The sequence below is a fragment of the Tauraco erythrolophus genome, chromosome 16 (genome assembly GCF_009769465.1).
Source record: "Tauraco erythrolophus isolate bTauEry1 chromosome 16, bTauEry1.pri, whole genome shotgun sequence".
NCBI lineage: Eukaryota > Metazoa > Chordata > Aves > Musophagiformes > Musophagidae > Tauraco > Tauraco erythrolophus.
In genome coordinates, this window is record NC_141480.1 from 13,460,687 (window position 1) to 13,484,021 (window position 23,335).

General features: G+C 37.3%; 1 protein-coding gene across 1 annotated transcript in view; it reads right to left on the reverse strand.

Annotated features, from left to right (window-relative positions):
• The window catches only part of GABRB2 (gamma-aminobutyric acid type A receptor subunit beta2), a 153,612-nt gene that overhangs the window by 61,936 nt on the left and 68,341 nt on the right, over positions 1 to 23,335 (reverse strand). The window contains 1 exon segment of the mRNA XM_086621411.1: positions 7,179 to 7,261. Coding sequence (XP_086477537.1) covers positions 7,179 to 7,261 — 83 coding nt within the window.

Sequence of the window (23,335 nt, forward strand, 5' to 3'; positions counted from 1 at the left end):
CTACTTATTACCAGGAGCAGCAGCCTCTGATGTAACGTGACCTCTTGCTGGCAAGAAGACAATGTGTGCCAGCACCGAGCATGTTTTCTCTGCCAATATTCTTTGGGAGATTTGTGTATTTTCAACTGTGATTCTACAGTTGATAATGATCAGGCCCAACACGCAGAAGCACCAGGCAGCAAGTGAAAAATCACAGTTGAGGAAGCTACTGCTTAACTGAAAGCAATTGCTTTTGTGCCTAAACCAAAATAAGAGATCTTGGCATAGCAATGAATATTACTGATAGACTCAGCATACCCCAAAGATTTTGCCTGAATTGCTCACTGACTGAATCAAGGCTTTAAACCATTTTAAGTACAGCCAGCTTCTAATAAAAAATAAAAAAGGTACTCCAAGGAAAATAATAAAAATAAACTATAATCTCAGATCACACACTACATAGACCCAAGACATGTAACAGTACCACAGATGTCCTTTCCAATAGCACTTATAAATACTTCTTTTTCTTGAAGAAATCACCAGTTACACAGTGTCTGAAAAGAATACTAGACCTATAGAAAAACACTTACCTAAGTATGAGAAGTTATAACAGAGACCCTAATACTCAGTTCATTAAAAAAAAAAGAAAGAAAAAAGGTATTTACCTTGTAAAATTCACACCTTCTGGAAACAGGACTGTAAAGTGCTGACCCATCAGCTTTCCACCTCCAGATAATTTATTGCATATAAGATTATCAGAGTAATCATTAGCAATATCTTCTTTTTTCTTGGAGGGCATCTTTCTACAACATGTGAGATGCCTTCATGGACTTCAGGTTTTCCCCAAATCTTTAGCAAATAAATGTGGTGCTTTCTGACTATGGACTCTTTGAACTGGGCCCTTTTTCTTTCCAATAATCCCATGAAAAAAGGTAGGGTTATGTGCAATAAAGACAACTGTACTCTAGCTCAGATTGGATATAAAAGGCAAAATGCTTTAGAAGTTTTAAAATCATTTGCATTTTGTCTCTATATCTTTATGATTCTAAATATTCTTCATATTCAACTGTAGAACAATTAAAAAAAAAAGCTTCCACCTATGAATTTCTCTGTGGAAAACTACATTGCCTATATCACCCAGTGCTGATAAGCAGAGATTGGATATTAGTATCTTGGATTTCCTTTTAAAATTAACTCCAGGTTGTTTCAAAGCATTAAGAAGCTGTAAAAGAGTTTCTGTGTAAGACTGCTGTAAAGATGCACTGAAATATAAAGAAAATAAGGAATATACTTCCTTCTTGCCTACCCATAGAGTAACATATCTTGGACATTACTTGCCTAACTGAAGTCCCCAGTTGTGAGAGGGGTTATCAAAACCTTACAACACTGGTTCACTTGTATACAACCCGCTCCGATCATATGCACTGATGGTTAGTCTAAATTTCCTTCCCTCTTCAGACTAGCTAGAAGAATCATCTACTGTTGGGGTTTTTTTAGCCCTTACTGAATCATCCTATCTGCACACTGAAGAGGAGTCAAGGATTTCCTGTTCATTGCCAGCATACATTATGCCACTGAAATTATAACTCTTTTCTTCTCTTTTTGACATACTTGAGACGAAATTAGTAAGGACAAATAAAGACCAAAGTACCTGTCCCAAAGAATCACACTATAAGTTGATGTTGTTGAAATGGATAGAGTGTGAGTATAGAGGTGGAATTCATCCCTGTGTGTTAAACTACAACTCTTCCCCCCACAAAGTGCTGTACAGGCTGAATTGTCATAGAACCCAAATTAAGACATCCTAACACATAGATGATGAACAAGGAGGAAAAAGGGGCACTTTGATAAGGTCACCTTCTACTGATAGAAGAGTATGCTTCCTGTACAAGAGCCACTATGCAAAACAGACTTAGCTGAAAGGACAAAGGGGACAGGACACATGCTAAACTTGATAAATGGAAGAAAAAAAAAAAAAGAATCACTATTAAAATTCTAAGCTTCAGTAGCCCAAAAGTCATGTATTTAGCTTTCCATTCACTGTGTAATTCTTTGAAGTGACATGTTCCCACAGTATCCTCCTTTGCTGAGCACCCCACTCCCTGGGGATTGGCAGAGTCTCTTGCCTGGCATCAAGCACACTCGCCTCTAACCCAGAAAAGCCTCATCTGGTCAGCTCCCAGAGTTCTACCATTTGTCCCATGTGACCTGATTATAGCTTTGATCAATGGCCAGAGCAGCCATCTGCAAAGTACTCAAGACTTCAGCAAAAGGCATCTTTGATTTCTTCTCAGTGCCTTAAATGTGCTTGTAAAGTCACCTTGAGCACACAAAGATGACTTCTGTTTCTCTTGTTGATGAGCTTTCAGATGATCTGATTAGAAAGTGTTTGATACTGGGCTGCACTGCCACTGGGAGGAATGATATTCTTTCACCTCTGTTCTTTCTGGCTTTTTCTACATTCTGTTATTGAATTGAAGTTTTTCAACTTATCTTACTGTGCTTCTGTGGCCTTTTGCTCATGAAACAGAAAACAAAATAATTTAATGATTTCTGATTCGAGCACCCCAGGCTGTTACATAAATGAAATATCCTGAAAACAATTATTTCTCATTCGTCAGCAAAGCAGTCCTTCCTACCCATCTGCGCACGCTGTTCTGACTCTGCCCTTTTTCCCTGGTCAGTACATCTGAGTGGCAAGCTCCTTGCTTGCTAAGGCTTCAGAGAGCAGGGCTTTAATGAACTTTTTTTAATGCCACGTCTTTAATACACCATGGAAAATGTTTCTGAGAATATTTTTCTAAGGAGAAACTCAGTGTGTTCTTGTTTGTTCCACAGCAATAAAGATATTGAAAAAAAAAAATCACTATCACAAAGCAGGCAGTTTCAGTATAGCATAAATATAGTTATGTCAAACACATTATGAAATGAGATAAAGAATTGAAGTGAATTTTTGTCTTTATGTGGCACCACATAATTGAAATGGACAAAGGTCTAAATGTACCAGATGAATCTTGAATGATTATATTTAAAAATATTCAGAAGAATCACAGTCATTTCTCTCTGTTATGCTAGAGGATGTGCAATATGGTATTTTATTTGTCTACATGAATATGAAATATTCTTCAAACTCCCTTGTACTTCTTTTTGCCTTTGAGCTCCCACTAGTTTTATGATTGATTGGCTAAGACATTCCCTTCAACAGTTACAACTCCAAAGAGGCAGGGAACAGCAGAGAAACAAAATTATTCTAGAGCATCATCAGAAACTCAGCAATGCTCACCGCGGTAGCAGAGGTGGGGAGTAGAAAGAAGAGGTATTTTACTGAGTCAAGTCAATATTCAACTAAAAAGGAAAAAGCTCTCTGTTGCCTGCAAGTTGGGAAACTAAGAAATGAATACACGGGAAAACTGATTTCCCTCTAGTATTATAACCCTGCTATTCAGTGTGTTGGGAAATAACAAAAGAAAGGGAGAAGTACAATACCTCAGATTAGACTCCCTTGGAAAAAGACGGCCTACAGATTTAGAAGTGGCATAGCAAAATCAAACATTCAACCCGTTTCTGCCCTTTAAGGACGAGCAAAGCCAAAAATGATCACAGAGATGTAACTAGCTATACATGAAAAAAATGGGATTTCAGTTCTTAAATTTGATACTCTATAAGCTAACAGGGTGTAGTCCTCTCTTATACTTTCAGCATCTAATCTCATTAATACTAACTTAAACCGATACAGGAAAAATGCTGCCTCTTGTATCTTAATAGACAATACCACCTCCATCATTTCATTTTTTATATTTTACATACAACTTTTTTCCACCATAATGTATAATTTACAAATTAATTTAGATTTATGCAAATCTAGATTTAAAATAATTTTATATTGATCACAAATTTCAGTAAACACAAGGAGACATGGAAAAACGTAACTCAGGCAGCTAAGAAGCCAAGCAACTCTGGCAGCAGTAACAGGATGAGGAGGGGAAAGGAAGGAAGAAGTGGAGAAAGAATGGAAAGACATAAGAGACATTTATGTATGGAAATGCGATGACAATCTATCATGACTTAACTCAAAGGATCTGGCTGGCCAATAACTCCTTTTTTAAAACAAAGCATAACTAACCCAGACTTTATTAAAACATTTGATATAAGACTAACTAAGAATAGACAGTTAGTTAAAATATATAAAAGATGTGTAGGAAATTGAACTGCACTGAAAAAATAGACCATGCTCAGTACAGAGAACAATTATAAGCAAAGCTCTTCCTTCTTGGCATTAATATTCTTTAGCATTTCTGTGTTAATGAAATTTCTAATGAAACAAAATCTGCAGGCACTGTTAAAACAAAGGACGATCCGAACAAATATAGCAAGAACTGAATAACCTTGAGGACTGTAGCAATATTAAGAACATTGATTTCTGTGAACAGTGTTATGAAATGCCAAGTCATCTGTTGTTAGTACTATGCAAAAAAAAATTCTACCACAAGCTAGAGCTCACTGCTGGAGAATGAGTGAGGAAGGGAAAGACCTTACTGTACTGTTCCAGGAAAGACTATCATCTTCATCTAACTGTGAAAGTTATGCAGTTATGAAGAAAAGCAAAAGTGGCTCTTGGAAAAAGGGCAGGATTAATGCCATAGTGTAATAGAGACTTCATCTGAGATATTGTTTATGGTATTAGTTATTCCTAATGAAGAACTAGCATTAACTAGTTCTGCATTTCTCTTAAAGTGCTCTTGTATGAGAAAGCTAAAAGAGACTGGCATGTTCACTTTCATGAAATGAAGCCTATGAGAAACTATAACTGCTTTCTTTAAATGTATTATGAAGGTCCCAGCAGGGCTGGAGAAGACTTTGAACTAAAAAAAAAATTGTTTACACAAGCAGTGAGTATAATTTCATCCCTTCAGAGCCATGAAAACAGTTGGGGTAGAATTTAGAGAATTACTAACCATCACAAGAGAGCAGTGGTGAAGCAGACATCCAACAATGTCTGTTGCCATCCAATGGCAAGAAACCAAGTAACTTTTGGCATGCAGCTTAACCAGTTTAAAGAAGTGATTGTGACTTGAGTACCTGCATTGAACAACTTGAAGTCACTTTCACTCTACCTATCTACCTACCAGCATTTTTGTCTGAACAGATTCATAAAGATTAGACAGACTCAGAAGACATATATGAAGAGCAATAATCTTCTAGATCAGCATAGAAGCATTTCAAAACACAGTGCAAGTATCACTTCTATCTGCATTCTTTAAAGGCCTTTGTTACTGCAATGAAAGACAGGCCAGCTATATACAGTATTCCTGATTTAAATCCATTTTGCTTTTGTGATGCTGCAACAGAGCTGATAAATCCACAAAGGAGCTCTCCTACAAGCATCCTAACCACTATGGTAAATTAAACACCTACCCTTTCTATGATACAAGGTGTACTGTGCTCTTCATACCAAGCAGAAAAACAATTTTGAGAGCTTAATACCCTGTTTTCCAGGTTTGTTTCTTGAAAGATAACTGATCTCTGGTTTCAACTTCTACTCCAAATCAGATGAAAGAGAAATTTCAACCCAGAAGTCCCACATTCTAAGCCTGAACAAGAGCAAGCGCTCTCATTGAAAAGTAGGGACATAATTTAATTCTCAGTCTTGCATAAGGACTGACTTCGGAGGTATTTCCTGGGAATATTTCCCAGAGTGAGTCCTGCAAGCATGACAGGCAGGGGATATTCAGTTTGTGAATCCCAGGAAGATTCAAGCATCTCAGCAATGCAGAGAGATAGCAAGATTTTGTTGACTGTTTAAACAACGCTATAAATAGAGAGAAAGGACTCTCGAACTTTCCACCTCACACATAGAATTGGAAAAAAGAAAAATTCCATGTCCTTGCTGCAACAACAATTAAAAGACACTGGCAAAATCAGTTACGCGGGTAGTTTTCTTGCACATTAAAATCAGCCTGCTAGACTTGTAAAAGGCTGCAGGTATGAAATTTTGAATCAAATGCTATCAATCGAAATTCTACTGAAAAAACCCACAACAACAAACAAAAAAAACACCCACCGAGACTTTATCCATTCTCAAATGAGCAAAGTCCATCATCACGTTTGCTGCTCGTGTATTTCAGCAAAGAGAAGGGGTGAACTTTAACAATAAAGACTCGTTTTGCTTATTTTATGTGCACAAATTATTTCAGACAGCAGTGTCACAAGTTTAATTCAGGAAAGGATTTCGGCATATCTTTAAATTACGCTAAAATGAAAGAAACCTGGACGCAATTTAAAGCACATTCTTAAACGCTTTCTAGAATAGGAGAAAGACGCTCAGCTGTACCAAGTTCTTACCAGAGTGTAGCACTATCATTTTGTATCTCAATGCACACAGAAATCCCACATAATCTTTTATAATATAGAAATTACTTTAAAAATACATACTTTTGTGTACTGTATTTTAAAACATGCCATTAATTTCCACATTCCACTTACTAATACACCCCAGCTGAATTACCTATGGTTCTCCTGAAAAAGGAAATTTATCTTGAAAGTGCTCATACGATCTTAATTAAAGTGCCAAATAATGCGTGCTTACAATACTGTCTTTATAAAAGTGATCATGAATTGTTTTTTCTCTTATATACTTAGATTCCCTAAAGATTTTTCAGTGAAAAGAGATTGGAAATTTTATTTCACAACACAAGTTTTTATCTACACAGAAAGTTTGATAGAGACACCAGCTATTAAATCAGTATATATAACAGACTGCATTGTATACATCGAAAATTTAACTACAGCACAGGGGTTAGAAAAAAACCACAAAACACCTCTTTCAAGGACAATTCTAACCTCTTGCTGTCATTTATAAATGGAAACAAGCTGCCACACAGTTCAGCAGTAAAGGAGGATAAAGAACTGATAATAATCCTCCTGCTCCTCACATGAACTCCAACAAGGCATTTGAATGAGACTTTTAAAGCTGTAAATTGTCCATCAAAACATAGAATAACTTTTGCTAATCCTTGTGCCACAAATTACTAATCCATCTGGAAAGCTTTTTTTTTTTGCATGTGTTTACAAGGATCTAAATGTCATCAGACAGAAAGACAACTAGGTTAGTAGCATGTTAAAAAAGAAAAAAAAAAAAAAGAAATAAAAACTCTGAAGCAGCTGACCACAGAATAAGTAGGATTTGCAGAAGTACTTACAGCTCTCAATCTCCAGCGTGCAGTTCTGCTCATCCAGCGGATATCTCCGTAGGTCCATCATACAAGCAGCTGTTGTTGTAATTCTAGGAAGGAAACAGAAGAGCTTGTTAGTGTGTCTTGTTCCAATCTTTCCGTGATCACATATAGTTGAAAGAAGAAAACGTATTTCTATACAGCTGACACTCTTGCCTGTTTTTACCGAAAAAACATGTCTGATGCTTACTTGTAACTAATGCTGCTCTAGGAAGGTTATGCCAGTCTGGTGGGTGAAGAGAGAGCTTCCCCTTTACATACCATTATCGCAGCGCTGTAAGCTTTAATAATCACCAACCAATTTATCCTGACAAAATGAAGCACGATTTAGGATAGCAGCATTTCTTTCATTTTGTAGTGGAGGACTTCAAGGCAAAAATGAAAGGCTCTAAGAAAGGTGGCAGAGGAAATGTCAAGAGGAACAGAGAAAGACACATATTTCACATCCTGCGTTGATAGCCTAATCCCTCATGAAACTTAATTCTTCTGTTCACTAGTGCTTTGTAAATGAAGTATTATTTTATCTTCACTTTAGAGAGCAAACATTTTCAGGACCCTTTCACAAAACATTTAGACCATATTTGTGCCTCCAGATTACACCAAAACTACTAACGTTAACATGTGTTATGTGTGCCTTTTAGATGTTGAGAGAAATGTCTGTAGAGAGAGGTTTTTTTTCATAGTTTTTTGGTGGGGAGGTTTGTAGTTTTCTTTTGTGTAATACCCTCAGTATTCCATATCGATGTGTATATTATAGTCATGAGTTTTAGAAGAATTTTGGTAGTTCACAGAGGAAAAGGCAGGAGCACAGATTTACAGCCTGCGTTAAAATGCACAAAAGAATCATGGTAAATAGTAACCTGGTTGACTACTAAGTTTTCTAATACCTTTCTCTGCACTAAACGCATTTCTCCTACCAGAGTCTACCAGATCAGTGGCTTCAACAGAGAAAACAACACACCTGTGCTATCCTCAGCAAAGTGTTTATTCATACTGATGGTGGAGCTGAGCACTCACAATTCTGACATATCTTCAGTAGGATTTTTGGATGCAACAAATACCACACAAGGGGCCAAAGGCTGCAGACAGTTAGGATAAAAGCTCAGCAGTGAACATGATTATCAAATCATTAAAAGACACAGTGTCTTGCCTCATCAGAAAGTAAAGAAAAAAAAGTGGCACAGTAATGAAAATGATTGGTAGAACAGAGTTTTAATTAAGTCAAAAGAGTAGTTTTGAATAATGTATTTACTTCAACTCACTTGTTCATTCTGGTCCATAAGGCAAATCCATTGAAAGTAAATAAGATAAATAAGAAGTCTGTCCTTTCCCCTCTTCATAACTCCCTCATATTTTTTACCCTGACTTTTCTTGCATTTACGGTGAAGTAGAAAAAGTTCTCTTTCATATTCAAAATTATTTAAACAAGAAAACTACCTTTTGATAATTCTCAGTGGTTTGCAATTCATGGTGAATAGCTAAACCAAATTACCAGTGCAAGAGCATACAAGAATTACCCTCTTAGAATACTTTTAAAGTTGAGACACATGACCTATGCCTTTTCAGACAGGGGAAAAAACAGCAGTTCAGAATACAGAATACTTGAAACAGGCATAAAGCCTCTTCCCCAGAGCAGAGCTATTTCAATTTTCATAAAAGAATTAAAAATATTTCTATACAAACTGTACTCACACACAAAATATAACATTGTATTTTGCATAATGTAACCTCAAAAACAAACAATGAAAAAGTGAAAGCTTTAAAAAAAAAACCACTGTGACTCAATGTGCGAGTCATTAGAGACGACGACAGAAAAAAAGACGACGACAGAAAAAAAGACGACGACAGAAAAAAAGACGACGACAGAAAAAAAGACGACGACAGAAAAAAAGACGACGACAGAAAAAAAGACGACGACAGAAAAAAAGACGACGACAGAAAAAAAGACGACGACAGAAAAAAAGACGACGACAGAAAAAAAGACGACGACAGAAAAAAAGACGACGACAGAAAAAAAGACGACGACAGAAAAAAGACGACGACAGAAAAAAAGACGACGACAGAAAAAAAGACGACAAAAAAGAAGAAAACAGAAAAAAAGAAAAAAGAGAAAAAGAAAGAAAGAAAAAACAAGAAGCACCAAACTGACTAAGTAAAGTATTATGAAGTAAACAAAGAAAACTCCATGTGTCAAAACAAGCTTAGCTACAGTGCAAAGAAACCTGCACCATAACTAACTTGCAGGGAAAGTAAAGTTTGCTGTCAATAATTCAAAATAATTCAGATAAACTATTATTTCTGAGAAAGTTGAAAATCTGCCCTTGTCTCCCGTTTTGGGGAGGTTCTATGATTCAAGTAAGAACTGGAAAATGGCAATGCTCCTTTCACAGGCCAGAGTTGAAGGCCGTAAAGACCTTTTTTATAACACTTTCAAACTTAGAGTGATGCAGAAAATAATACCAGTGACAAATACTATCCCAGCAGTGCTAATAGTCCTTATTTTTCAGTGCTATGTAGGGGACAGTTTTCAAAATCCCATAGATTTTGCTCTTCTGACAAATTCAAGTGGGATTTGAAATTCAAAACAGCCACTTAAACAGTTTTAACACCATTGGTGAAGAAAAAACAGCACTGAGAGACAGGAGAGCAACGCTAATGATACATGGAGATGGACAGAATCCAATTCCCTCTTGGAGCTGCAGTGGCTCTGCAAAGCTATGGGAAATAAACAGCAACAGAAACTTATCTCTGCCCTGGAAGGAAGCAGCCCTGACCTGTAATTACAGGGAGAACAGAAACGATGAGGTGACAATTTCAGATAGCTCCTCTGAGTAGAGTGATAGTGTGAGAACTATTTAACACACTAGCACTGACAGATGGTCATCCTATTGAGTCAAAGACAGAGTTGAAGCCCAGGAAAACATAAAGACTAATTCTTTCTTTAATCGTATGTAAATACATCCTTTCGAAAGCAGTGTGAGATTCTGCTTCAGATTTGCATGTCCAAGGGCAGACTATGGCTCCCCATTAATACTATCAGGAGCAATCCAAAGAACTTGCGAGGGTGCCGTTCTCTACAACAGACTCCATCTCTTTATCATGGACTTCATGAGAATCCTCTGCTCACGCTGACTGGGAGTCACAAACTCTCTGAATCAGTTACTGAAACCATGCATGGCAACTAAACCGACTGATCACTTCTCCTTCTTGGAAACAGTCCTGCTGAGCGACAGTTGGAAACATCGGCGGCGGCAGCAGCCAGCAGAACCAATTTCAAATACTTGGAAATCTGGGAACAAAACTGTAACGTGATAAATCTCTCTCCTGAACGATAATATTGGATTTAGACATAAGTATCAAGGTTGTTAGAGATACTAACGTATCTACTTTTAAATTAAAATAGATTTATTGCTAACTACAGCGTTGACAGAATTCTTCCTTCTTCTGCCTATTCACATAAAAGATAGGCTTCCCTTGTACGATCACAGGTTGAGTTGGCTTTAGCAAAGGATAAACAATAGCGACATTTCTACAAATCCATCATTAAACCTGAACATTCAGTTACTAACTGCTATAATCTTTCAACTGCAAACTGCTTATAGAGTTTCTCAGTGTAGTTTTATAGAGGAAAAAATCCCCAATTGTTTTATTGACATTGATGTCTGAGTTTGAGATTAAATGATATGCTCAGGCTGCACAGAATTTATAATATGCTCTCTTCTAATGCCACTTCTCAACGTTTCATGAGTATCCCAATCTAAGTTCCAACTTGGCTCATTTTTCTTGCTCCATTTGGGACTGGCTATCTAATGACATGTAGATATTTTCCCCTTCTTTCTGTTGTGTACAATCCTTGAATAGCTCGGCACTCTCTGAAAGCACTCAGTGTATTTGTTCAAGCCAGAAGGCACAATCATAAAACAAAGTTAAGGATAAGAAGGATAAGATGATAAAGCATTTTCTAAATATAATACAAGATAGGAAAAATTTTTGTACCTGATAAAACACAGGGAGTCAGAACACCTACAAAGACTTCAAGATCGTTAAGTTTCATTGTTTTTTATACTGCTGATAAAAGAAGCATACAAGATTTTTAAGAGGAAACATATATGCCTCTGATCTTTCTTGGGAAGAAGCTCTGCATTTCTCTGCTTGTTGCACCGTCTGCATGCGAGCTGGGAAAAGTCATGGAAAACTGGAGAATTTGTTTGTTATTTCATGGTAAAGGAATTCCAACTCAGAAGAAACAGAATATTGTTGCAGATTTCCATGCAATGACGCCCAATTTTCTGCTATATCTGCATGTAGCTCTCTAAATTGTTCTTCAAATTAGATAGCATTGCCTACTACCTTGTCACTGAGTCCAAAACTCAGCCACGATATCATGCTCATAATTTCAATCCCTGTAAAAATCATATATGACTCTGCAGTAAAATCTGCTGGTACAATAACCTTGGCTTTCAACTGAAGTTATTCAAGCCTTTCTCTGAAGTAATATGTGCTCCTGTAGAAGATAACACCCATACAACACAAGGCAGCAGCTATGGCAGAAGAGCTCAGAGGAGCACTTCATAATTTTAATATTTTGTCACTGGGAAAAGTATCCTTGTCTTTCAGCATTCACTTCACTTCTCCCTTTCAAAAGAAATAAAAACAAATAAAAGGGAGAATGTTAAAAAATGACAAGACTTACAGAACAATGAAACAATATGAGCACGATGGCTGAGTGACTCAGTATGCAACAAACAGCCTTGGAATAAAGAGCTAGTACATCTCCTCCACTTATACAGAGTTCATAGTCCTTTTGCTTTATGACCATCACTGGGAAACCGAAAGTTTTACTTTTGAATATTTTGTAAAGCATGTTCCTTATTCTGTTTGCGAAAATTGCCTGTTTATTTCACTCAGATAACGTCAGCATTGAAATACAAAGTGCATTATTTCAGCTTCTTGCTCTTACAAATTTCTATTGGTACCACCCAAGACATGTTGCATGCTACGAACAAATCATATATTCAAAAGGTCTTTCAATCAGTTTTGTCTTCCTCAACAGGAAAAGAAGTTTGTCATTCATAAATTTCTTAGAGAAAAGTGTATAAATGCATTTCAGAACATACAAAACACTTTCCTCGCAATCTTTCAAGGGGGGTATGTGTGCTAGTAATTCAACTTTATATAAACGAGAATACAAGATTATTAAAATTTATTGCATTCTTTTTAAAAATAGCTAACTAATGTAATATTGGAATTGTAATACAGACTCTCTTAAACTATGGAAGGGAGCTACAACTTTCTCAAGAGACACATGGATTTGGTGGCTTTTTAATTAATTCTCAGTGCCTGAAATAACTGGTGCTTAGTTCTACTGAATCAGCTGGACTGTACACATACCCTACATTAACAGTTTTTTATTTCAGGATGATACAGATAAAACGTTTAATTAAATCATTGAAGAGCTAGGGAAAAAAAAGAGTAGCTTCTCCACAAAACATGCACTGCTTCAATGCGCAAATTGTGCGGATAACATTGCTGCTAAAAGTGTAGAAATAAGGAAGTACATATTATCATAGGTAAAATAGTAAGACTTTTGCCCACTGGCTATCTTCGATGTCTTAAGCGAGTAATAAGTACAGTAGCACTACCACCCTACAGTGCAATGCTTGTCCTTGGAAGAACATGGTCTTGCTTCCTTCAGGTGCCTGTGTCTGAACGTGGGTCTTAGAGAATAGCATGTAACCCTCTTCTCCCCATCCCTCAAACGTCTGCAGTAGTCGACCTCCAGCAACTGCTGGGCACAGCTCCTCATGGAAACAGCCTTCAAGGCAGATAACTGCCTTCAAGGCAGATATCAGTGGTGTTTACACAACCCAGGGCTCCCCCACCTTCCTCTGTCACCGAAGAATTTGTGCTCTGGATGGCGAGCTCATGCAGAAACTGCATTCACTGCTTCACTACGTTCTTAATCTATACTTTCTGTGACAGATTCAATCCTGCAAAATCCTTTCTTCTCACAAAATGCCACCAAGAATATTACCTGTAATAATACCTCCCTAATCAGGGAGGTGTCTGAGCAGTAGGTATTTTCACCCTTCTGGAGAAAGGAAGTTCTACTCAAGCTAAAAGTTAACGTGAAAGTCAAAACAATCTTCAGTAGAAAAGGCACATTCAGTTTTATGATTGCAGCTTATTTAGTAATTCTTACAGAAGAAGTCAGATAAGAGCCCAAAGCTCCTATTCCTGTGGCTTTTGTGAGTCAGAATAAGAAGGCTCATTTTCCACAGGGAAATGTCAATAGAAATAATAAATTTAAGTGGATTCTTCATAAGCAGAATTACTCTCAGATCCAAAAAAGTAGAAAAAAAGTCAGTCAAAACCCTCTGGCACAGACCTGAAATTAAGTTTCTTTCAAGAACCTTTACAACAAAGCAGTAATCCATAAAATTCTAACCCTCACAACATTCTGAGACAAAAGTAAAATGAACTCTCCCTGTCCTAAAGCTGGAGTCATGCTTTAAAAGCAATCAAACAGGGAGACAGTTAACAGTCAGAATAAAGGCAAACTGGGTAAAGCGAAGTAGAATAATAGACACAGATTATTTCTTATTAATTCAATTATGATTAGAAATTTTCATCCATACAGAAGGATAGTTGCACTGCCTCTCTATGTGACTGTTGGATTTCAATTAGACCATTTACTTCCCACGTTCCACTCCGCCCGCTCCCCCCCCCCCCAACAATCTACTCAATACCTTTCTAATTCTAACAAAAAAAGCTCACAACCATAGAATTTCTTTCCTCTTCACTCTCCTCTAACAGAACTGCACCACGGCTAGGAATGAAGTATTTAATCACCTTCTCTTCATTTCTTCTTCTATTTTCTGCTTACAGACAACCTGACATTCCCCAAAATGTATCCGAAAGTTTTTCAGTAGAGTGTCAAAGTGACTGGTACAAACCACCACGGGTGACTTGCTTACCATGAAGGCGAACGGGTAAGGGAAAATAATCCTCCTCTGAGCAGATCTGCAACCACAGCATCGCGTGCTAATATTGCTGCCTTTGAGTAAACACTATTGTCCAGGCTATTTCTAGTACCCATTTACACAAACTTTCCAGATAGCATTACTCTAGACTGCCTCTATTTATGACCAAGTCTTCAATAAATATAGATTTCTTTTTTTTTCTGTTCTTTTACTGATGTCAGAGGATGCTCTCCCATTCCTTCTCTCTAAATAGATGTAAAAAGTCACAAACTTCCATTCACAAGATACTAAGATTCAGAAAACAGAGCACGTCGAGCGATCCCCAAAAATAAGAGCCCCTGGTTAAGTATCACAAGGAAGCTCATGCTGAGCAACTCGACCTACTACAGCACAGTTACCTCATCTACTGCAGCTGTAATGCGCTCTGCATGCCTTGAAGTACTCTTGCAAAACGGACCTCCTTACCTCTGGTAACAGATACCTCTTTCATCCTCCACTTGAGAGAGACCAGTCACTATCAAAACAATTTTTTTTTATTTTATTTCTGATAAGAGCTGAAAGCACAGGCAGCAGCTAAGCACATCAGAAAGGCCTTCAAGTTGATGTAGCTAAAATCTCTGCTGTCCCCACCTTCCATATCCCCTCATGTTTCTTCTAAGCTTATGACAATGCAACAAGCAAAAAAGAGAATAAAAACCTCCCCTTTTTTTGTACTACTATTGAACAGCTGATTAAATCTACTGTAATCATTCTGTACAATAAACAAAATATTCTTGTAATTGACAATTGTCATAAGATCAATATCACTTGGTTTGCAAATAAACATTTCAGCTTCACTCTGGTACTTAGGGAATAGTATGAGACACGTATCCAAATATGTAATTCCACTCTACTGACATCCTTTCAAATATCACTGTAGTATCAACTGTCGATAAAGAGAGAATACAAACAAATATCACAGATGATCTTAAAGCTCCAAAGAATCTGAAGTACTGCCCTCAGACTTTACACTTACTATACTAAAATATTAACCATGTCATTGGCCAGATAAGCTCATTGATAGTAATTTGTCATTTCACTTTTAATTTTACTAAATGACCATTATTTGTAGTTAGTAGGTGGTAACGCTCCACCTCCCTGTGGCAATAAGGGGAGGCTGTGTGCGTGAAGTCCATGTGATAGATTGTAAATCCATGACAGATATTGCAGGGCTCAGAAATGCATCTATCACTGCTACCAGTAAACAAAAAGTAAAGGGATATTATATATCAGTGAGGTTAAGACTGTCCATACTGCCACTAATCCTGTATCTAGAATGTCAATGCATGCAATACTAATTGCAAGTATGTTTGAGTATCCTCACCCAACCAGCATCTCCAGAGGCTGTGCACAAGGTTTAAAAGTAAACAACAAATAAAATTATACCTCAAACAAGAAACCTGCTTCTCCCCTCTCTCCTGCCTTCCACTTTTGATTGCAAGCTTCGTGATCTGATATTTTCAAACATACATCTTTCAGGACTTAAATTGAACCCAAAGACAAAGAAAAATGGTAACTTTAATTTTGGTACTACTTCTAAGTACATGTCTTGCTATATACAGTGAGTCTTAAATTACACAAAAGCATGATTTAAAAAGAAAAAAATAAAAATACCTTTGAAACATTCATAGCAATTCAATCAAGTTCACAACTGAGCAGCCATATAAAAAACACTACTGATTTTCATTTTGCATTCATATGCATCATGAATGACAAGCAACACAAATATCCATGCACGTGTATATATATATATAACAATATAAATAATATATGGTCCTTAATTGTCCTTCCTTGACACATTCTGTTTCTGACTTGTAGGGCTTCTCCCTGTAGTTGTATTTTCCTTTTTTTGCAGCCAAATGTTATTTTCAATCCCTTTCAAACAGACTAATAAGAACTGGGTTTCAGTGGTTAAAAAGTATTTCATATCACCTACTTTGTTATCCTTGATTTTACACAAATCTTTACCACTGATAATTCATGAACTGTACTTCACTGCTGCATTACTTAAATCAATGTATAGATTTAACACAGAAAACAAAAGCTGACTAAAATATTAATGCCGTGAGACTCCAATTAATAGCTAGCACTGATCTATAGTTTCATTCCTAAGGATCTTATTTTTCACCATGATTTTTATCTCATTTCTTTACACTATTCGATTTACTAATTTCTGTAACTCATGTTAACAATAAATCTATCATCTTATCTCATGGTTTTTTTTAGATTTTAGTGCTCACAGCAAAAAGTTATCACCATATGACGGGAAAAAGTAATAAACATAATTAGACTGAATTAATCTTTCTTTTTTTTTGACAGCTCTGACATCAGCACATCATACACACTACGTACAAACATATCACTGGCCAGTTTCCAAAACCATGTGAACTCATGCACTTAAGAGTGTAGTCATAGCAGTACTGAGGGCCTATTTCATGATATTAGAATGGTACAGCTGATACAATACGTAATGACCTGGAACATCTCGTAGAATTAAAAGGGACACTGTGAAGTTACAGATAAATCCTTGGGCAAAGGATTTAATGGTTCTTTCTGCAGCAATTGTCATGTCCATAGACTAGTTATTACTGAAGAGTATAAAGTCTACCATTCATGAGCGAGGAATTTTTTCCCTAGAACAGGGAGAAATTTAAAGGGTACGAAGTACTGAAAGACATTAGATACTCAAAATAGGGGCGGGGGGAACCTCAAACAATATACCTATAATAAAATTTAGTTTTAATACTGATGTTAATCATGCACCATATAGCAAGCACTTCACACTAGCCTCCTTGTACAAACACAGACCTGCAAGACTTTTAGATCCAAGCATCTTTAAGTGCATGACAGGCACCAGTTACAGAAAGCTCACAAAACTGCAGAGGGACAGGCTAAAGACTTTTAAGATAGAATGAATTCTTTCAGTGCCACAACCTTAATTAGGACTCAATAGTTAAATTCTTTAGTCCAATTTGGTTAATCACAAACTATTTCCAACTCCTTTTCTTGCTTTGAACTTTACGTAGGAATTACTTCTGCTCACCTGCTTGACATCATCTACAGCAAGAGACTGACCCTGTACCAGTAAGTGGGTGGGAGGCAGCATTATCATACTAAGAAGGACAAGCAACTATGCTGCTGAGAAGTTTTGAATTGCTTGGTCTTGTTCCAGTGATGTTTTTACTTCCAGAAGAATTTTTTGGTTATATTACGCAATTGTATCGTTTATTCTGTAGAATAGATTTTTATTTTAAAATATCTATTATTTAACAACTAATGTTTTAGTGCTCATATTTACTTTTCCAAGTTACCTAAGCAGCTGTGCATGTATGCCAAACAGGACATCAATTCCTGTACTGAGCAAATAAAATGCCATGTCTATCAAAGATGGATAATAAAAATACAGATAGCAGGTATGCAAATATGAAAAAAATGTATTATACTAGTATACATTTTTTCTATTTTGGAACAGTATTTTGAAATTATAGAAGATAAATTGCTCACTTAAAATAACTACCAGAATTCTTCGAATTGGCTACAATTTATTCCAGTTTTTGCTAATCATAATTTGTATTAAAGTACAGATGAGAAAGACACATACTATTGTAGAGCATCATGTGCACTAAGAACTAACTCCTAGGGATATAAAGCTACAGAACTTCATCCTTCACCTGAGCCCTGTATGACCAGGGTGTCAGCAGGGCTTCTCCACACCAATTAACAGCCAGATCTCGGGCTGTTTAAGCTGTCTTTAATAAATCACCTGTTGGCATTGCAGCTACATACCTCATCTGAACAACTATTCTCATGTGAACGGCATTTAACTGAGGACAATGAATAAAGATTTAGCATATATTTATAGGTCTATTTTGCAGCGTACAGGTTTCAAATGACAGATTCCTATTAACATCAATTGACTTTAGGTAAGACTCCTGTGAGGGCGGAGGGGAGACAAAAAAGAGACACATATAGAGGATTTTATATATAAAATGCTACAATAGGTAGCTGCGAAAGGAAGAGCATCCTTCTTGTTCATATAAACACTTTAAGACAGATATGACTTGGATAAAATATGAACAGTTTATTCTACACATTTTATTCTTAAATATTGATATTTTTCCTACTTGGGCTAATCTGCAAGTAGACATCTGTGGAGAAATCCTGTTTTGCAGCTATTTCTGATTATACTTCCTCTTTTATTTCTTCTGATAGGTCTACTGATCAGATATCTAAGCCAGTAGAATATATTTTTTCTTCAATAATTAAAAAAACCCCAAACTTAAAAGCACCTCCTATCACATTCCAGATGTCACGCCTCACCTCAGCCCTCTTCTCATCTATTGTGTTAGGCTTATACTGTCAATTGTCTGTTTCATATCTGGTCCATTTTAGACACCAAATACCAACTAAAGTAGCAGCAACATTATTCTGAAAATGGGAAGCCACGTTCTCCTTTCACATTTCTGCATCACTATCTACATTTCAGACCAGTTCAAGGGTGTATTGAATGCATGCGAGATGCATACAGGTGTTAACTCCAGTTATCCTGCTGAAATCCACACCGTTTCCCCAGGCTACATCTTCTCTCGTGTCAAAGTTCAGATGTTCAGTTACAACTTTTTTTCTCCTCATCTTCATTTCAGAACATTTGTAACTTTGTTCCAAATAGAAACGAGAAAAACATCTGAAAAACTTCTGACATACTAGCTGCATCATACTGGCAAGAACTGAAAGCCTGATAAGCTATATAAAACACTGAACATCAGAAATCTAAACAGAAAAGCTACATAGAGCTGCTTTTTGATATTTTCTGTTGGCCCTTTCCTGTTCCTAGAATAATACCTTTGAAACTTCTCAGTAACTAGATCTCAGGGGCTAGAACACTAATTTATACACTGCAGAAAAAATAAAAGAGGCTGTTTCCTCCTAGTGACCATATTTTGCGGCAGAATGTGTTTTTAATAAATCAAATTTGTATGCATTTAAGACAAGCTTCACTAATCTTACCAAGTTTTTCTTTTCCATTTTAATGCTAGTAAGATCCATCAGTATCTATAGTCAAAGTTATTTGCATTTACGATCAATAAAGCTATCAGATTTGTAAGATACTCGACTCTGACCTGCCAAACAGCCTGAGATGATTCTGTACGCCGTGCCATTATCAGATAGTTTATGACCTGAGTCTCAAAGAGAACCAGAGGAGTTCAACTGATTCTAATCAGAGTTTAATCAGGTCTCTGCTTTCCATATACTTACGCAGACATTGGTTACAACTTTTAACGTTTTGTATATCCAGAACTGCATTTTAACACTTGATGCTGCAGTGAAAGTCGAATCAATACATAGGCCATACACAAAGCATTATCTTCACATTTCTTACTTTCATGATTTAATTTGGAAAACATGTCCCCACCATTGCTTTTCATGTTACCTTGGCTATACATGAGGCTTTCTTTTCTCGAAGAAACCAGTTATAACGAGTTCACATTTGAGGTGGACGAAGAGTCAGCTGATAAATATCGGTCCTACTCTGAATACAGCAAATACACATTTGATGAGAAAATAAATGCTTATCTGAGATATGTCAGACCTGTCCTGGAACCATTCCTTGTATTCAGGAATTTTCTGAAGTGATTATTTTGCTGTAGAAAGTGTTGTGGTTTTTTTTTTTTAACCAATCTCTAAAATTAGTCCCATGTTTTACTTGAAAGTCATACATAAACAAGAGGACAACACATGCTGAAACTCAGTAACTTAAATTCAGAGCATCAGGAAGGAATTTACTTGATTAAATGCACAGGTACTTTGAGGTGAATGAAAACACTGGCATAAACCCACAAGGTGAAAGCATCACTTGCATAGCAGGCTCAGCACAGAGCCATGCCAGAGGCACAGCAGCAAGTCTGATGGCTGGTGTGTCCTCTTTTACACACCCTTTCCCCACTCTTGAGTCCAGGTACGGGAGCAACGGCTATCCAGCCACAGCCCTTTGGCAAAGCGTGGACAATTTGTCACAACATCAGCCTGTTTCATAGGCTTTAGCAGAGGGAACTTCCAGCTGCAAAACAAATGTTTCCTAGGACTCACATTTATAAAGCAGGAATTTGAAAACTCAAGTTTGAGTTCATTGCCTTTTGACAAACCTGGTGTTTATCAGAGGAACCTTCACTGTAAAGAGCACTGAGCATCTTTCATAAATGTTATTTTTCACATTATGAATGTCCACGTGTCAACACCGTTATCTGATACCAAATCATGATAAGAGAAGATGGTAGTTTCCATTAATCATCTGGCAAGAATACCTTTTAATTTTCTTAAAATAAAAGGATAACAACAGTTTGCAACTCCCTCCATGAGGTATAATACTTATGGGAAAGATCTTTGAAGAGATTTTTTTAAAATCACAACTCAACAGAAAAGTCTTAGCAGGGATGTAGACTTCAAATCAGCACTGGCTGCAATATGGGGACACTAGGAGAGAATAGTGTACAATGAAACAGCCAGACTTTTATGGGCAAGCAGGTTTCTCAAAAGAGTAATATGGAAAGGTACATTAAAATTATCTCTGTCATGTCTTGAATGGGTAAGATAGTTCTGTATAAGCCAGTTATAGAATCATAGAATGGTTTGGGTTGGAAGGGACCTTAAAGATCATCTAGTTCCAACCTCCCTGCCATGGGCAGGGAAACTTCCACTAGGTCAGGTTGCTCAAAGCCCCATCCAGCCTGGCCTTGAACACTTCCAGCAATGGGGCAGCCACAACTTCTCTGGGCAACCTGTTACACTGCCTCAGCACCCTCAGAGGGAAGAATTTCTTCCTCCTATCTCACCTAAATCTCCCCTCTTTCAGTTTAAAGCCATTGCCCCTTGTCCTATCACTACACGCCCTTGTAAAAAGTCCCTCTCCAGTTTTCATTTAGGCCCCCTTAGGTACTGGAAGATTACTAGAAGATCTCCCTCCCTGGAGCCTTCTCTTCTCCAGGCTGAACAACTCCAGCTCTCTCAGTCTGTCTGCATAGGAGAGGTGCTCCAGACCTTGGATCATTGTTATGGTCCTCCTCTGGACCCACTCGAACAGCTCCATGTCCTTCTTATGTTGGGGACCCCAGAGCTGAACGCAGTACTCCAGCTGGGGTCTCATGAAAGCAGAGTAGAGCGGCAGGATCCACTCCTTTGACCTGCTGGCCACACTGCTTTGGATGCAGCCCAGGATAATAGGGTTGGCTTTCTGGGCTGCAAGCAGGCATTGCTGTCTTGTGTTGAGCTTCTCATCAGCCAACACCCTCAAGTCCTTCTCCTCAGGGCTGCTCTCAATCCATTCTCCACCCAGTCTCTATTTGTGCTTGGGACTGCCCTGACCCATGTGCAGGACCTTGCACTTGGCCTTGTTGAACTTTATAAGATTTGCATGGGCCCACCCCTCAAGCCTGTCAAGGTCTCTCTGGATGGCACCCCTTCCCTCCAGCATGTCAGTCCCAGCATTCTTCTAATTTCATGATACATATTCCCAAATATCTAGTCAAATGCTGCACAGGGAGAAATAACCATCTGTTTGGGTTTTTCGTTTTGTTTGTTTGGCTTTTTTAATTGTCACAACATTTCAGTATTTCACATACAAACTTACTTCCAGATATTTCAAGCACTGACCAGAACTCCCCACTACTGTCAAGCACTACATATGTTCATTTAAGCTAAAGCTAGAGCTAGTGACTCTGCAAAATCTCTCTTATAGGTAGTAAATCTCAGTTCTAACCATCGACCAGGAATTTAGCAAATAGTGTCAGCAGTTTGATAACTTTCTTCTTAAGGTTAAATGTTTTTTCCATGATATTCCTCCAGGCTGACAAACGAGAAGACTAATCACATGAACGTCAGTACTGCACTAAAGAAGTAGGCCTTCAGAAATTGGATGAAGCCTGCTTATATTGTAATTCACATTTCACAGAGGTACAGACGCTGAGGTCATAACCAGATTGCTCAAAATTGCTGTACTTTTCAGAATTTTCAACAGTCAACAATCTCAAATTTATGATGCTGAAAGCATGCAAGTATGCTTGTGACCTAAAGGCTCATTACCCTCTCAACCTCTCTCCTTGCAAGCAGCTTTAAGTACAGAGGTATTAATCTCTGTATTGCCATGGACAATATATATCCTTGATAAGGAGACACTAGAAGTGGAACTCTCATTGAAATGAAAAGAACTGTTCTCTCAGTTTGCAAAAATAACTTTTAAAGAGCAATTCTGAATTTCCTTTGATTGTATCTGCAACACAGGATCTCTCCCCTAAACAAATGAAAACCAAAACAAAGCATGAAAACCAAACCTAATTGCCTTAGTATTTGCAAATAATGGTCAGGAAGCCAGGAGTGATACTTAAATCTAAACAAGCCTTTAACTTATGAGTAAAATATATAAAATCAGTGACTTTTGCAAAGAACAAATCCAGAAAATGTTTGAACACAGAAATGGCAATACTATTCTGTGAAAGAAGCAATAGTAGATAATCTGGTGAGTAGGATGGCCACAACAGACAGATGACATACAAGAAGAAATGAAATTTTAAGGAATTGCCTGTATTAGCTGTGCCTAAATTATTATTTTTCCTCTTGTTTCTTGCAAGTCATAAGATTGCATAAATGTACAAGTAGGAAAGAAAAGCAAAACAATAAAAAAAGCGGTAAAAGTATTTACTTTCTATCTGTCATATACAAATCACAGCTGAATTCTAGTAATTCGAAAAAACATTTGCAGGGAAACTTAAATACCTGTAAATCTTAGCTTAAGTTTTGGCTAGGTTACAGACTGACAAGTCTGTGAATCTCTTGAATGCATAAGGAATGACTTAGAGTTACCCACATAAAACAGGCACCACAAGTTTCACACGTTGTCAGTAGGAATGAAGATGAAAATTCAGTGCTTCTGGCTGTGATTTACTTGACGGTTTCAGCCAAAGCTTTGCACAGGTGTGCTTAAAAGAAGAAAGCGCACATCCAAATTCTGCCTCTTAGCAACAAGATATAATCTTAGTATTTGATTTAAAAGGCAGGTGATGAATCACAAATCTTCATAAATAAGGAGATGGCAATACACCCTCTTTGTAT